The 17,723-nt window shown below is 51.9% G+C and overlaps 1 protein-coding gene across 4 annotated transcripts in view; it reads right to left on the minus strand.

The window, feature by feature from the left end:
- Positions 1–17,723, minus strand: part of HNF1B (HNF1 homeobox B) — a 111,797-nt gene that overhangs the window by 20,220 nt on the left and 73,854 nt on the right. For all 4 annotated transcript variants that reach the window (XM_045773742.2, XM_045773741.2, XM_045773740.2 and 1 more), the window contains exon 8: positions 732–892. In XM_045773742.2, coding sequence (XP_045629698.1) covers positions 732–892 — 161 coding nt within the window. The remainder of the gene's footprint in view (positions 1–731; positions 893–17,723) is intronic.

Genomic DNA, 17,723 nt, shown 5'->3' on the forward strand with positions numbered 1-17,723 from the left:
TTCCCCCAACAACCGTATTGTTATTACCGCATTTTATAGTTGAGAAAGAGAGACCTAGAGAAGTTCAGTAACCCGCCCAAGGCTACACAGCTATTAAGTGCTGGAGCTGGGATTTGAACCCTGGTCCCTGGAACTTCAAAGTCGGTGTTTCTCACTTGTCTGGCAAGCATCGCCCTGCCCCGCCCCACCTGCCATTTTGTGCAGTGCTCTTCCTTCAAGTACCGTCAGATGTCCCCGCTCAAGAAGTCTCTCTCTCTACCCCCTGCCGCCCCCTAAATCCTGACTTAATTTCTCTCCTTGCCACAGCACCAAGGGCTGGTGAAGAGAAAGAGGGGGCTTGTTTCAAAGTGAGGTCCTCTCCGAGGTGAAAAGCCTGGCTTTGGAGGCCTTGGGGGGGGTGGGTATGAATGAACATTTTATCAACACAAATGTCACTGGCGGCCCCAAAACAAACAGTGTCCCACCCGGCTTGCTCCTTTATGAGGCATTCAATCAATAAAACGAGAGCAGAACTCTGTCAGATTTATTGGTGAGGTTCAAACCGAACACCTCTTCCACCCGCCAAAGGCCGGGTCACCGGTCCTACCTTTCCGTTCCAGCTCTGGACAGCCCCCATTTTCCCCGATGGGGCTACAATGGCTCATTGTTTGAGGCAGGCCTTGTGAGAAGTTGTGTTTGTTTTGCCTCTTATCTTATCAGCTCCAGAGCTACAATGGCCCAGGTGTACTCACCATTTTACCATCAGGTGAGAGGAGATTGTGGCCAGGGTCCAGACTGGCTGGAGAGACTTGCTGTAAAACAGATTGGCTGGTCACCATGGCGCTGTTGCCATGGTGGCTGATTGTTGAGGCGGAAGTGACCTCATTGTTCCCCGGCTGGCTGTAGCGCACGCCTGCAAAACAAGACAGACCCAACAGCAGCCATGAGTGCCCCCGGGGCCCATTGACTCGGCTCCCCTTGTTTGCAAGGGTGGACGCCAAGAATGCCCAGTTGCCTTCTCCTCCCGTCTGCCCACAAGAAACACTGGCTGTCTTTCTCTAGGGTAAAGGTGGCATGGGCTCGACTTCAAATTCCAGAACGTAAGCTCCATGAGGACAGGGCATTTTTGTCTGTTCTGTTTTGTTCATGACGGTATCCCTAGTGTCTTGGCACTTGGTAACCACTCAATATGTGTCTGTCAGAGGCAAGAAGGAAGGAAGGAAGGAAGGAAGGAAGGAAGGAAGGAAGGAAGGAAGGAAGGAAGGAAGGAAGGAAGGAAGGAAGGTGAATGAATGAATGAAAGGATTCCCCTTGTTGCTTCGGCACAGTTCTTTCAGGATTTAGTTGCTCAGACTGGCCTCTTTCTGGCGAGAGTATTTCTTTTATTCCTTGAAATGCCTTCTAGAAATGTCCCCCTAGCATCTCTTGGCAAGGTGGGGCTGCAAAGGATGAGTAGACCCATCGACAAAGAGGCACTGGCCCAGGGACCCTGTAAGAGCCATGGAAGGAATCCATCTCTACGCACCACTGTTTTGGCAGAGCCTGAAAGGCCCTGGGGAGACATGGGCAGAGCAGGACAGGGATGGGGCTGCAGCTGGGGAGTCTGTGGCTCTGGAACTCACATTTCTCTGAGGCGGTCCCACCTGGCTGACTTCCAGGGCCCGGGGGACGGTGCGGCTGCCGGGGGGGGGGGGGGGCAGGCGGCGCTTACTGGTGGGGTACGGATGCCTCAGTAAACCACCGCAGTTTGGTCTGCAAGGGAGGCGAGAACCAAGCATGTTGACAGCCTCGCTGCTGGACCCTCCCTCTTGCTCAGGAACCAAAACAGAGGTCTGTGCCCAGGGAAAGGGAAAGTGCTGTGCAGAGGCGGCCTCGGCCTCCGGAAGGAAGCTGGGGGGGTGGGCAAAGAACCTGGGCCCAATTTGCAGGGTCAAAGTCCTGCTGGACGTGCCCACGAAACAAAGACAAAGCCGGGGGTCGCTGGGACATCTCACCCTAAGCTCAAAGCTGACAAAGACCGTGTTCTTGTTTTTCACTTTAGATTCAACAAAAAAGTTTGAGGGACCCTGTGTCCACCTGCAAGGGAGGGAGACCAGTGCCCCGGCATGCAGTCGTTTGGAGAGGCGAGTCAGCGCCATTTGCCAGCTTCCCCACATTAGCCTTCACCATATCAAGCACACGGATTCTGTCAGTCGTCTTCCCCGGCCCTGCTTCCTGCTCCCCCTAGAGCCGCACCCTCCCGAGGAGGCTACGAAGTCCCCCCAGGAGCTCCAAATCACGAAGACGAAGCTTGCCAAGAGGAGACCCAAGCCAGTTTTCCTGGCGTCGTCTGAAGGACGTTACCCAAGGCTGACGTGACCTAGAGCCTCAGAGGGCTGGGAAGAAAGCAAACAAATGCCACGGCAGGGTTCTAACCTTCAAGGGCAACCTTGACTCCGAACGGCTTGAGGTGTGCTCTCCGGGCTGCTTGTTGGTGGCTGTCCCCATCCTCTGATGCATGGGGCTGCCGGTAGGGGTGGCGGTGGCAGCGGGACAGCACTGGACTTTGGTGGTTACTGGTCTAGGGCACTACACTTTTGGGGGAACCGGAGCCATGCAGTTAAAAGGAGGAAAGGCTGCTCTGCCTTTTAACCAGCAGCCCCGGCCCAGTCCTGCCCATGTTGCCCCACAGCTACCTGCGGCCCCGAGGTCTCCTACTTATCACCTTCTACTCCGTCCCATCGGGTCACATTAGGTTCTTTTTCTCCACTCACATTTGCCACTGGGCTCCTGGCAGGATACGTCACAGCTCACAGTGTGGGTACGTAGAAGAAGGAAGACGTGTGCCTTGTGAGCTCAGGAGCCAGAACAGATCCAACGATAAAAGAGGGGAGGCAGGTTTCAGATCAGTAATAGGAAGAATTTTCTGACAAGGAGGGACAGTGAGAAGCCTGTGGGCTTGGGAGCTAGACAAACTCAGGCTCGAATCCCGACTTTGCTCTTTGCCTGTGGGCTTGGGAAAATGACCTCCCTCTCTGTGCCACAGCCTCCTCTCATCTGATGGAGGTAATGCTTCCTTCAGGGCTATTCTGGGATAGGAGAAACTAGCTATAAATCTCCTAGCACAATGCTAAATAAATGGTAACTATGGGTGGGGAGGGAGCTGGTATGGAGAGGGACCCCAAGGTATCTGCCCTAAGACTCTAGAATTCTAGACAACGTAGGGCAGATTCTAAGTACCGAATGAAGGACCTGTCCATGGACAAGGGCCCCCAAAGGATCCTACCCTGCAGAAGCCCTGACGCTTTGCTCTGGAAGCAACTTGGGAAGCAGGCCTGGCCCCTGCCCCTCTCATTCTTTCCTTTTGGAAGGACTGGACTTCACCCTGTTTTCTCCTGCTTTCTCTGACTCCCTGGCCAGCTATTTACCTCCCCAAGATGCTCTGCTCCTGAGAGAGTGGTGATAACGCTGGGAGTCAGGTGTGTGTTCACCTCCCAGCCTGTCCCCATCATCGATTCAGCCTCAAGTCAAACAGACTCTGGTTTTAGCCTATTTAATTTGGCCGAAGAAGAGGGCCAGTCCTCTGATGATCAAATATGGGTCACGGGGAGGCTTCTCCCCTACCGCAGGCTACATAATTATTTATTTAAAAATAATTAACCAAGGATATCCGCAGGAAACAAAAGCCTTCTTTAGGAAGGAGCCTGCAGAAGAGTGTCAAGAGCCATTTGTTAAAACCCAGGCAGTGTAGCCCAAGGCGGCTGTGGTTTTTAAGCCTTGTTTTCTCCCCCAGCAGAACCTCCTTCTAGTAGAAATGTAAGGGTGGAGCCGTTCTGTTAAAAGACCGGTGGGTCCAGACCTCTGGCAAAGGGAGAGCATCGGGCTGGGAGTTAGGGGATCCCTGTTTGATCTCAGCTCTGCCTTCAGCGTATTGGGTGAACTCCAGCTTCCTCCTCTCTGAGCCAGAGGACTGCCCGCTGTGGGAGGGAGCTATTCTCACTGCTGAGTGGGGTGGGAGCGAGGCAGGGGGCTGCTCACCAGCTCCGGATTCACCTGTAACCTTTCCCACCGGTGCCCCTCTCACCAGGAGTTTGGCAAACCCTCTGGACCCCGAGAAGGTGGCTGCAACCGGGCACCGCCTTAAAGGAGGTGTGGAGGTGGAAGGTGTATCACAAGATATCTGCTGGCGATCCACCAGGAGTAGGTGTTCTTGTTAGAGGAAGGAGAGGCCGGGTCCTTGTGGATTTCACAAACCCAGAAGAGCGCTTCAAAGGAGAAGGAAAGTGGAGGCGGCTCTGGAGCCAGGCAACCCGGGGGTAAATCCTGGCTCTACCACACATCAGCTGTGTGACCTTGGGGAAGTGACTTAACCTCCCCGGGCTTCAGTTTCTTTGCTGTTAACAGTCTCTGCCCCTTAGGTCATTGGGAAGAAGATGAATGACTTAAGGGACGGGAAAGTCCCCAGAACATGCTTGGCACATAATAGTGGCTCAAGATACCTCAGGTCCTTCTACTTTGGGACTGTCTTTGTCTAAAAGACATTTTCAGGAAGGCTGAATTCACAAAACTTTACTGAGCCCCTATCATGTGCCAGGTACTGTGCTAGGGAGGTGGAATGGCTTCTTCCCTTCCTCCTTCACCCTTGCAAGCTCTGAACGTGAATATAGCACAGAGGCTCTGGTTTAATACTGATCGACCAACGATGGTGGGTTAACAGGCCCAGAGGTCCCCAGAGGAGATATGACAATGCCAGAAGGTGGCTCTGTACCCTGCACTCACTTCCTGGCTCAAGGCACTCATTGGCCATGTCCCCACTGCTGGTCCTAGAAACCACAGCATGTGTGTCCAGCAACAAAAGTCATTCCAGCAAGAATCTAGAGACATCCCTGAGATCCTGGTGAGGAGCTGACCTGCTTCACATGTTCCTAGGCCTCAGTATCATGGCCTAAGCATGGCTCTTTCTGAATTCCTGACAGCATGTGGGACAGAGACAACTCATCCGGTTTCTATGCAATATGACTGATCAGAGGTATCAAAACACGAACAGAGCTCATGGTTCCAGAAACCAGCATCTCCACGCTCTGCTTCCTGCACCAACACCCTCCTCCAGGGCACTCTTCACACCGCTGCAGCTTGGGATTTCTTTCTAAAACAAACGCGCACCATATCACTGCCGTGTGTGGAAACCTAGGACAGCCCCTCACTGCCTTCTGGAAAAGCGCCAACAGCAAAGACTAGCAGAATCGGGTTTTGGTGACTCCAGCCCCTTAGCTGCGTCATCTCGCACAGCATCCCATACAGCCGTGTCAGAGCACCTGCTGTCCGTCATGCCGGCCCACCCAGCTCCTGCCTCTGTGCCTCTGCTGCTTCTGTTCCTTCTGCCGGGAAAGCTCTTCCCTTCTTCTCCATGTCGCATCTTTTTAAGAGGGCTAAATGTCACCTCCTCTGTGAAGCTCTCCTTGATTCACCCTGGTAGTTATCTGCTTTGCCCTTTGCATTTTACATGCAGCTGAGCCCCTCAGAGCAGGAGCCGGTCCCCCGGCACCGTGGTGTTCCTACGGTAGGAACCCTCTTTCCCTCTTAAAGGAAGGGATGGCTTCTTATGCATCGTTGCATCCTCAGAGCCTAACAGAGGGCCTGGGATGGTGAATATTTACTGGAAGAAGGAATGAGCGGAGGCTGCTTTGAGCATGCATGTTCTAGAACAAGCGAGCATCCCTTCTGCCGGAAGGAGAAAAGGCAGTCCGTCCCGCGGCAAAGCTGGTATTAGAAGTGCGGATCTGTTCCAATTCTATCGGTACACTATGGAATAATCTGAGCGTAACATGCATGTCACATCTGAGGAATTGTGCCCAGCTGAGCAGAGCCACATGGGAAAACGCTAGGCACGTTCATGTGCGTGCCTGCGCGCACACGCACCCACATACCCTTCAAGCATCTACCAGCTTCCCGCAGTTTCCTGCACGTGCGATAGGCCACATCCAACCACATCTGGAGTTAGAACATTCCCTCCGATTTCTGACGCCCGTCCGCCCTCCACTTCGCACAAACTCACAAGCTGCGGCCCTTCTGACGCCTGCTTCCTTAGGCAAACCTCAGGACTGTTTCAAGGTAAAATGCCATATTTATTGTTGCACTGATGCCTTTCCTAAGCAGTTAACAGGGGTAAAACTCTGCTCATCTTTTTATTAGATTCTTATCTTTTTAAAGGGTGTCACTGAAGAAGTTTTGAGTAGCGTGTCCTTAACCCCATTTTCCCCCCATAAACCCCGTGGTTTTTATTGCATGACTTTACAGAGCATGGTGGTTTTTATGATGTAAATGTCGGGTTCTATAGAACTGACCGTGCACCTGTGTTCAAAGACAGACACAAGCGCCTTGCCGGAGGACCCGGACAGGACCCGCTCAGGGTGTAATTAACCACAATTCCAGAAATCAACAAGGCATCAGTCTAGACACTTGAAACAAATTCTCTCTGTCTCTCTGCCTTGATTCTGGGCCAGTCAACTTTGGGGTCTTGGCATTTTTAGCTACAAGATGGGCATATGGATCCTCCTTCCTCAGAAGCTAGAATGATGAATGAATAAAATAAGGTGAGAGAAGCACCGGGTTTTCCTGGGAGAGAAAAGGCTGGGCAAACAGGAGAGCAATGTCAGCCAGGAAAACATGACCAGAATCGCTCTTTTATAGAAAGCAGGGGGAAGAGGGAGGTGGGGCCTCCTGGGCAACGTGAGGCTCGACTTGCCCCCACGTGGCCTTTGGGGCTGAAGCCAGGGGGCCCGTTTTACTGGGGTCTGGGAGCTGCACCCAGAATCTGGTGGGATGCCTTTCACCCTTGACATTTCAAAGCCAATCTCCCATCCCTGATAATGCAGGAATGTTCCTCGGGCTGATGGACCTCTGCCAGCGAGAACGAGCGTCCCAGCCACCAACAGAGTAAACATTACTCAACTGGCCAGAGCTCTGTCACACACATTCTTCCCGTGTGTTCCTAACCTCATGCAGAGCACAGCCCAACCCTGTTGGGTCTAGAAACTGGGAATTTAAGCCCAGGCAAGAGGGAGCGTGTGAAGGAGAAAAGGAAACAACCCTGTCCATCAATTATGGCTAGACAGAGCTGTCTTTCCAATGACGCCAAAACACAGGGTCGGGGAGGGAGCCAGGAGGAATTAGGCCAGTCCTGATGGGCCCAGTAACGCATCCTCAAAAATCCACTACCCCTTTGCCCACAGAGGAGTCATGTTCTTGAGGAAAGAGGCAGAGACACAAATGATTCTGTCTAGGGAACTTCTGAGACGCTCATCTGGGATAAAAGAATGTGCACCGGGGGCGCCTGGGTGGCACAGCGGTTAAGCGTCTGCCTTCGGCTCAGGGCGTGATCCCGGCGTTATGGGATCAAGCCCCACATCAGGCTCCTCTGCTAGGAGCCTGCTTCTTCCTCTCCCACTCCCCTGCTTGGGTTCCCTCTCTCGCTGGCTGTCTCTGTCTCTGTCAAATAAATAAATAAAATCTTAAAAAAAAAAAAAAAGAATGTGCACCATTCCCTGGGCTTATAACTGGGAACCCCAGAAACGAAAGCTTTCCACGGACGGGACAGCCCTGCTGCCTCAGTATCCTCAGAAGCGACACGCGACTCCTGCCAGTTCTTATTCCTATTTCTTCTTCTGTGGGGATCAAGATTAATGTTTGCAGAGAGTTTAGGAGATTAAAAATCTGAAAGCCTGAGAGGAAAAAGCTGATGTAAGATGAAAGCAGTTTAAACACTAGGCTGGTTTCAATTCCACCTGGCTTTCTACCCGAGGTGGCTCAGCGAGGAGGCCGGATAGTAAGAGGAGAAACACAGACAGGCCCGCGGGGACGGTAAACACTCTTGAACTCAAGGAGTAAAAGTGGAGTGATACTTCAGGGAAGCCCACAAACTGGTTTTCTTATAAAAATCAAAGCAAAGGGAGCCAAGAAAAGAAAAGGAAAAAAAAAAAAGGCGTCTTCCATCAAAAGCATCTTGGCTGAGAACAGACGCTAACGAGCACAGCGCGCCTGAGAAAATCACACATGTGGGGAGGTAGAAGGGTAACAGAAACTCTGCCGGTCCTCCCCACGAGGCCCCGCCCCGGCCACCCCGCCGGGTCCTTACCACAGAGCCAGTCTCTGCGGGCAAACATCAGACGATTCGCAATGAGCACTCGAGCCTGGAGGCCATGGCTACATGTGAAAAGAGGCCAGGACAGCACTTGAGAGCTCGAGAAGTCCTCCCCTCTGGGAGTGTTCTACGCACGCTGCTCTCCGTGTCACAGATGCCCATTTGACAGAACGGAAAACTGAGGTTCGAAGAGGAAGAGGTTATTTTCACTACCTCTTGCTAAGGGTCTCCCCCAGCAAAGCAGTGGTATTCCGAAGCTGACCCTTCTTCCTCTTTCCCATAAGCCCCGAATCGATTCCAGGTATGCTGAGCCTCCATTGTGACCCACCAACGGATTGAAATGATTTTGTTTACTTGTTGCTTGGCTGTCTCTCTCGCTGGAACGTAAGCCCAATGAGGGCAGGACCTTGCCTGCTCTCTCCACTGTGTCCTCAGCACCTCGCACAGGGCCAGCCCATTTATTTTTATTTTCATTTATTTATTTAAAGATTTCATTTTTATCTGAGAGAAAGCGAGAGAGCACAAGCCAGAGGAGCAGCAGAGGGAGAGGGAGAAGCAGACTCCGTGCTGAGCACGGAGCCCAACGCGGGGCTCGATCCTGAGACTCGTGGATCATGACCGAAGCTGAAGGCAAACGCTTAACCGACTGAGCCACCCCGGCGCCCCGAGCCTAGCCCATGTAGGCACTCAGTAAATACTGGTGGAATGAGCAGCTGATGAAGGAATGACCCACACTTCGACTCTGGCCAGGCTCCACACTGTTTGCCTGCTGAGCTGAGCGGTGGAGAAGGGGCCGCGGGACACATTTCTCCTCTAGATCTCCTGGTTTTGCTGAGGTTAGCGGGAGCCATGCCTCTTAAAGAAGGGACAAGGGGGAGTGAGAGAGGAGAAAGAGAGAGTAAAATACCATCGAGGTGGAAATTGCGCTGACAGGTTGGGGCAACTCGGCATTTGAAGGCCGGAGGGGGGTGCACGGCGGAGGAAGTACTACGTAGGAAGCAGCAGAGATCGCGGGCAGTGCTTCACCTAGTGTAAAAAAGGGCCAGTGGGGCGCCTGCGGGGAGCCTACCCATTCCCCACTTCTTGAGGCCTAAGCATAACACCGTTACCTACGGTGCTTGAAGGGGGATGGGAACGGGTGCTTCCATGAGCACAGGCTGACCATTTCTAAAAGTTTGGGGCTGTGGGTGGGAACCCCAAATTTAGACTCACTGTGTTACAACCCAGCTTGGGGCCTCATCGGGTTGACTTTGAGGAAGGATCAATTAATGGGAATTTACTGTGGCAACATGAGTCACTTAAATGCCTTTTTCTCCAAAGGAAGTTGGAGTAAAACTAAGCAGGGTTAATGGTGGACATCGTTAGGCCTAAAGGCCGTGAGGACAGACAGAGCCCAGCCGCAGTCTGGCTCCTGGGGTCTCTTTTCTCAGAGGCAGCCTTTGCGGAGAGGGGTAATGTGGCTGCAACAAAGGCCCCTGGGCTTGGCTGGTGAGGGGAATGATGATGCCTCTAGTGGGTCTGGGCAACAGGGGAAGGCTATAAAGCCATCAGCAGACTGAGCCACTGGGTGTCCACACAAAAGTAAGGTCCTAAAAACAGACATCTGTATTGTGACTGAAGGGCTCATAAAATTGCCTCAGAAAGGAGAGGTTTTCCTCCGCGACCTATTCATAAGCAGGGCCCTGCTGGGAAGTGACACCCAGGGAGAAGATCCTTTGAGGCCTAGCAAGTGTCAGAGCTGCCTCGTCAGGGGCATTTGCCTGGCCAGACCCCAGCCTCTTCATCACCACCGCCAGGGCAGCTCTGGCAGTGGCATCATCACCATGGCCTCATCGCGACAGATAGCTATTGGTCACCAGCTCATGGACGCCGGTCCCAGGCAGCACCCGGGGTTGGGCACTGAGGCTCCGAAGGCTGGATGGTTACTGGCTTCCACTGAACAGGAGCACCAGCAAAGCACTCAGGGAGCACTCCCCAAGGACGATGGCCGCTTAGAGCCGTCTCACCAAATGACTCTGATCTGCAAAATGTCCAGTCCCTTTTCTAGACCTCGGTTCGCTCAACAGAAACTCAGAATAAAGGGCACCTGGGTGGCTCAGTCGTTATGCATCTGCCTTTGGCCCAGGTCATGATCCCCCGGGGGTCCTGGGATCAAGTCCCGCATCGGGCTCCCTGCTCAGTGGGAAGCCTGCTTCTCCCTCTCCCACTCCCCCTGCTTGTGTTCCCTCTCTTGCTGCGGCTCTCTCTGTCAAATAAACAAAATCTTAAAAAAAAAAAAAAAAAAAGAAACTCAGAATAAACTTAGCTCTTTTCTTGACCAAGGGATGCTGGTAAGAGATTATAAGAACTAATCTAGTAGAACATTAAGCTAACTAATAGAACTAAATCAAAGGAGTAGACTAAACTAAGCTAGTAAACTAAACTAGTAGAAACTAAACATTAGTAGAACATTAAGGGAGAATGAATAATAATACGCTCTTTGAAACCTTCCAGGTGGCATTTAACGTAGCAGGGTGTGTGTGTGTGTGTGTGTGTGTGTGTGTGTGTGTGGTGTGTGGTGTGTGTGTGGTGTGTGTGTGTGTGTGGTGTGTGGTGCGTGGTGTGTGTGGTGTGGTGTGTGTGTGTGTGTGGTGTGTGGTGTGTGTGTGTGTGGTGTGTGGTGTGTGTGTGTGTGTGGTGTGTGGTGTGTGGTCTGTGTGTGTGGTGTGTGTGTGTGTGGTGTGTGGTGTGTGTGTGTGTGTGTGGTGTGTGTGGTGTGTGTGTGTGTGGTGTGGTGTGTGTGTGTGTGGTGTGGTGTGTGTGTGTGTGGTGTGTGTGTGGTGTGTGTGGTGTGTGGTGTGGTGTGTGTGTGTGGTGTGTGTGTGTGTGGTGTGTGGTGTGTGGTGTGTGTGTGTGTGTGTGTGTGTAGCTTGGTTAAGCAGCATCAATGCAGGCAGAGCTGCATGACACTGTTCCTAGAAAAGGGAACACATGCTTTAAATAATAACATACACTATGTTATGTACAATCAAACAAATTCCATGCTCGGTTTAAAACTGAGTAACAGATTACAAAGCAGGGGGTTTATGCCGTCAGCTTTCCAGACGAGAAGCCCTCTCTAATCTCATCGGCGCAAGATACACGGAACATCTGCCGTATGCCAAGCACCAGCCGTGGACTGGAGACCCAGCGGTGAAGAAAGCCCACTCGGGCTCAGACGTTGGCAGGGCCCGGAATTCTACCATTCGGAATACATAAATGGTTCTACAGACTTCCGGAACGATTTTCTTCGCAGAGAGAACAGACTTACTTGGTTTGTTCCTTTTTCTTTGACACGTAGGGATGCAAACCCTGTACTTCACCTGGCGGGAGGATTCTCAAGAAGGAGGCGGCGGCTCATTCTGTTTCCATTCCTAAACTTGAATGTTTCCATTCGCAAAACATCTTGAGATAAATTAAGCAGCTATTTTGTGCCTGCCATGCAAATTGATGTGACACAGATGGGAGATGTTATTTAGAGGTTTCCCACCCTCACTGTGCAAAAACTCACGGCTTTATCGCCAACCCAGTCCAACAGGTGCTGACCAGGAAGAGGCTCCGTGAGCGTACAGGCTGCCACTCAAAGGCCCTGAAAGTGTTAACCTCAGACAGTGATAGGTGTCTCGTTTACACCCATTATAAATCTGTTTATTGTGACTGGCCCCACCCAATCTGCTGGTGCTGTAAAGCTCTAATGGTCCCTAATAAAGCTGGAAGGATTGAAACAGCACACAGTTCCTGAAATGGGGAAGGAGCGAGGGAGACAGACAGATGATGAGCTTAACAATAAGACATCGCAATGGCCAACCTCCCTCTGCTACTTGAAGCAGCAGAGTGCTGGGCCCCAAGACTCGATAGGACACCCAATCTCCAAATAATACCTGTCGGAGCTGAGAGGTCCAACACCCTCATTTGCCAGAATCCCTGAGAAGTTAAGTGATCAGCCCAAGGTCACCCCTGCTCATTCACGGCTCTGGTTTCCTGAATCCGAGCCCAGGGCCCTGCCCTCCGCTGCCTCACCTCTTCCTAGTTCAGCAAAGGGCCAACAGGACAATCATCAAGCCCTCCAGGACCCTCCTGTTCCCTCTAGCCTAGCGACATCCAGCCCTGACCACACCTCCACATCTCTCTGGGAGTTTGTTGAAACTTCCCGTGCCTGAACCCCCACGCCAGATTTTGATTCTAAAAGGCGTTGGTAGGGGAGACGTGGCTGTTTTTAATGAGCTGCCCAGATGCCTTTTACGTGGCCTTGGGACGGAGATGGAGAAGCCCAGGTCTTGCCAATACTGGGATTTCATGGTTTCCGATGCCTCAAATGAGAAGCAGGGCTCCTGCAAAGGGAAGCTTGCAGGGTGAAACTGCAAACCACACCCCTGTCAAAGACCCAGGGAAACCCAAAGCTCTTTCTCTCTCCCAAGGCGCCGAGGGCTCCTGAGCCAACGCCTCAAGACCTTCCCCAGCAGGCACTGTGCTTGGAGGGAGGCCGAGGACCGTGCTTAAGCCCCTCAACAGCCCTCAGGAGATAGATATCATGATCCCTAGATGAAGAAACTGAGGTTGAAAGAGACTAAGTAACTAGGGATGTACTGTATGGTGACTACCATAATATAATAAAAAATTATTATAAAAAAATAAAAATTAAAAAAATTAAAAATTAAAAATAAAAAAAGAGAGACTAAGTAACCACCAGATGGTGAAAGAACCATAGATCAAGCCCAAGCCTCTCTGGGGGTCCTACCCCCTTGCAACCCAGAGTAGCTAACATGAGCGCCTGCTAGTCCAGCGTGCCTGACATACATTCTCTCATTTAGTCCTTGTAGCATCTGTGTGAATTGGTGACCCCATTTTACAAACTGAGAAACCGGGGCTTAGTGATCCCAGAGATCCACCCTTCTGAGTGTGGTCCGGGCAAGAGGCTGCCTGGAGCCAGCCCGCTTGCCTCAGGGGCTGCAGACTTCCCTCTGGACAGTCATGAAACACTGAAGATACCTGCGCTGGGTTCCTCCAACCTGAGAAGCACGTGAGTATATGGGTCCTAAGAAATCTGGTTCTCGACTTCCTGAAGGCATTAGAGACTGAGCTTCACTGGCTGTCGCCTCCGTGGCTACACTCACACAGCGGTGCGTTTGTCCTGCTGCTGCAGCCAGAGCAGAGGAAAACGGGAAGGGTCTGCGGCAGATGCAGGCTCATAGGTGGAGGGAAGCAGCGTCCTCCGAGCCTCTGCGGTTTCCCGCATTCACCGCAGGGGTGTGCCCACCCTCCCCTTTCTGCTGCTCTCTTCGCCTGAAGTTTGGGGGAGCTTCCCTCCTCTAAAAACAAAGGCCATTAAGCTTCTCAGATTGGGCTTCCACCAAGAAAGTACCACACCCCCTCTAATTGGCAGGTTCCCGGGGCTAATTACTCACAAGCAGGGTGCTCACGCCTCCTTAAATTAAAGGAGAAAAATGCCCTCCAGGAAATTCAGGGTCATCTTATGAACCTGACCTCCTGCTACATGGTCAAGAGCCTCCACCCCTCCCCACAATCCTTGGCACTTCGTCGCTTTCTCTCCGTTTAGTGCATTTGCACTACATGCCTATAGTACTGGGTATGGCACTGGAAACGTGCTATGCATGTCACGGAGCAGTCCTCCTTGGAAGAATGAGAAACTGCCTTACACTCAGTATGCTACAAGAGGCCAACCTTAGCCAGCCGCAAACACCAAGATGAGTATCTAGTTGGAAACAGTCAAATTCTCTACGAGTCAGGGGGCGCCTGGATGGCTCAGTCAGTTAAGCGTCTGCCTCCAGCTCAGTCATGATCCTGGGGTCCTGGGATCGAGCTCCGCATCAGGCTCCTTGCTCAGCGGGGAGTCTGCTTCTCCCTCTCCCTGCAGCTCCCCCTGCTTGTGCTCTGTGTCAAATAAATAGATATTAAAAAAAAAATTCTCTAAGAGTTTGGAGTGGAAAAAACCTCCAAGAAGAATGGAGGGAAAGGGGGGGGGAACCCCAAAACAAGGCTCTGCAAGGAATGGTATTAGCTACCATTTATGAGCACCTGCTATATTTAGTGTGCTTGACATACCATCTCATTTAATCCTTGTAGCATCTGCATGAGTTGGTGTCCCCGTTTTACAAACTGAGAAACTGGGGCTTAGTGATCCCAGAGATTTGCCGAGGGTCACACAGCTAATAAGTGGCCAAGCTGAAGCTGGAATTCGGGTCTGCCGGCACAGCCTATGATTTTGTTGCTATGCCACTGGATTTATGAAAGCATTTCCCCAGATTATCTTCAGTGTGTATTACACGTCTGGGTTATTGATGCTATGGTGCAGCCTGGACACTGGGACCTCTAGAAGCTCCCTAGCTGATTCTAAAGTGTGGCAAGGTTTGGGAACCATTATCCTAGGGTGGGGGTCGGCAAAGTAGCCTGTTTGTGTGGGACCCATTAGCTCAGCTTGGTTTTTACATTTTTAAACGGTTGGGGGAAAAATATTTTGTGATGTTTGAAAATTATAGGAAATTTGAATTTCAGTCCCATAAATAAGGTTTTACTGGAAGACAGCCACATTCGCTCATTTACATTCGGTCCGTGGCTGCTTTTATTCTGCAAAGGCAGAGTCGAGGAGTGGTGAAAGAAGACTATATGGCCTGAAAAGCCTAAAATATTTACTACCCAGCTCTTTACATAAGTTGTTTGCCAACCCCTATATCACAGTTCCAGGACCGCTCCGGTGATAACCACAACTGAATGCTGCATTTGACCTTATTTTGGGGCCATGTTTCATTCATCTCTACATACCTATATACCTATCTATATACCTATATACCTATATATCTATATCTATCTTCCCCATTTGTGCTTATACTTCTCCTTGAAAAGTGGCAAAATGCCAGATGTTGGGCCTTCCCATCAAGAAGTTCGCTTCAAAGACCCTTGTATGGATTTTGGCTGCTCTCTGCACCTACAGTGCGTCATTCCCCCCCCCCCCCCGCCAAGTTCCTGTTCGTTCCCATCAAACCTTCAACAAACAGGGGTGCCTGAGCGACTCAGTTAAGTGTCTGCATGACCTCAGGGTCCTGGGATCAATCCCCGTGGAAGACTGCTTCTCTCCCTCTGCCCCTCGCTGCTGCTCCTGTGTGGGCGCTCTCTCTCCCTCTCTCTCAAATAAATAAAATCTTTAAAAAAAGAAAAAAAAAAAACACTTCAACAAACAGATTCCAAGGGCACTTCTCCAGGAACCTGCTGGCCAGGGTTCTGTCCTTGCAGACAGCTTCCTTCCTCCTCCGAGCTGATTGGAGACAACAAGGAGTCCTTGAATCATCTAAGGGTCCTTCAGGGGGATTAGGCATGGCCAACCGGGCTGCCTACAGCGATAGCTCTCCAGTATCTCCCGGCCCCTTTGTGCGGAGCCTCTGAGCCCCACCAGCCCAGCAGCCAGGTTTCTTTGTATGCAGACCGGGGTTGGTCCACTATCAGGAGGAGGTTGCCCGCAGAATCCTCCGAAGGCTGGGCCTCTTAATCTCATTAATATCCTGATTGTCTTCCTCAATCTAGTGGCAGCCGATGGGGTGGTACCGCAAGATAAAACGACCTTCAAATTTAGCAGATAAAATGGCCGTCAGATAAAGTCCTTCTGAAGGAGAACAGGGGAGCCAGTCCACCGCCGAACGCCAAGTCAGTGCCTAAGTGTTTCCTCAAACGCCAGCTGTTTCAAGGCAGGATTTGTTTCTTTTCTGAACTGGAATAATCTGCTACTGAGGGACAATAGGGCTTGTTTACCATGGGGACCTCGCTGTGGAGATGAATATTTTTACAGCCGCCCCCATAAAGCCCCGGCCCTCGTCTGCTGCCCGGAGGGGCGGGGCTCCAGAGGTGCTGGGTCCGCGCCGTCTCCCGAGCCCCATTAAGTCGTTAAGGCATTTAGTGCCCCAGACAGTGCCGACTGCAAGGCCAGTTCAAATCCCTGCCCAGATGGGGCTGGGGTCATGAAAGGGGGGGTGTGGGTTTCTTCCCGGGGTAGGGTGCAGAATGTTCCTTGGTCAGGGGCAACAGTTGGTGCGGGGGAAGCAAACTAGCCAGACTGGGAGACCACCCCCATCCTCGGCCACGCTCTCCTGAAGGCTTTTTGTCATTCAGAGGGGAGCCATAAGACTGGGAGAAGAAAGGACTGTGGGGTGTGTGTGTGTGTGTGTGTGTGTGTGTGTGTGTGTGTTTCCATGCCTGCAAAGTTCTTAGCATAAAGCAGAGATACTCAGCATGTGATAGTTCAAAACCTGTCTGCCACTTAATAACTACATGAACTTGGGCAAATTATCTACATTCTAAACCTCTCCCCTTCCCTGATTGTACGGGACAGAAGGTTTCTACCCTTACAAGGTTGCTGTGAGGCTTAAATAAGATGATGCATGTAGGTGCTCAGCCGAGGGCCTGGGACCCCGGAAATACTTAACACGAAACGTTATGGTTATTCACATGTAGCCATAACCCCTCCATTGGGCACTTTGGAGATTTCCTCGGGTCCTACTGATTTCAGCATCAGGGGAAACAGCAGCAACCACACAGATATCCTGGCCCAGAGTTCAGTCTGCCTAAGACCCAGGCTAAGATTCTTGTGGGTGACTCGGGAGGACATGTGAAAGGGGCCAAGGGGACATGGGCGGCAGGATTCTCTGGGTTTTGAGCTCTGATCTGACCATTGGGGCAATCAAGTCCACGGGGCTCAGAGAGGGGGCAGTGAGAGTTTGAAGGGAGGCAGGAGGAAGCAGCCACAGAAATAAAGGCCCCCACTTCAAGAGGCTGTCAGTCAGGGCATCCAAAGATTCTTCTGGAAGGGCTCCCTCTCACCTCTGTGCCTCACTTTCTTTCCAGGAGGATGAGCCTCAATCTCCTTCTCCAAAGATGATACAAGAGTGAGGGCATGACGCGTGTGGCAAACGAAGGCCGATGAGGACCGTCTGCCCCTCCCTGGCTGTCGCAAGCTGGCCTGGTGAGTTTGCTGCAGACCGGAGCAAAGGGTACAGGGAGCACCTCAGCTCACGCAGCTGGATCCCAGGGCTTGGGCCAAGGCTAGCCCCGCTTCCATCCCACGCCAACTTCCTCCTCCTCCTCTCCTCCTCCCTGAGGCAATCAATACAAGCACCTGTCTCCAACCAGTCCCTTTCCTCGCCAAAGCCCTGCTCTCTGACCTTTTGGGGGCCTTTCTCTTGATTCCGCTCCAGAATGGAGGTAGGGGCCATCACTCCGGGCCTGCTCAATGGCCTCAGAATGGGCTGTCACGGGGCCTATAACCAGGGACAGCTCCTGCTGGCGAGAGCTGGAATGGGGGGTGCAGATAAAGGCTTCCAGGCCGAAGATAAATGGCTGCCTGCAGCCTGCTACGGTAACTTCAGGCCCCCAAGAAGAGCAAACAAAGGGGGCCCCTGTGACTCTCACTGGAAAGATGAAGGCCCATCAGCGGCAGCCAGGCTGGTTCAAAGCCTCAACTTAATTGTCAATTAAGCATGCATAAGGGAGACCAAGCCATGACAACCCTGGCCGCATGCTGGCGTGTGATTGTAAAGCCGGGAGGGGCAGCGCCGAAAACAGCTGATCCTGCTGACAGTGTGTTTGCAGGGCACCTTGTAAC

Source organism: Ursus americanus, chromosome 23 (genome assembly GCF_024610735.1).
Source record: "Ursus americanus isolate L20-20 chromosome 23, mUrsAme1.1.p, whole genome shotgun sequence".
NCBI lineage: Eukaryota > Metazoa > Chordata > Mammalia > Carnivora > Ursidae > Ursus > Ursus americanus.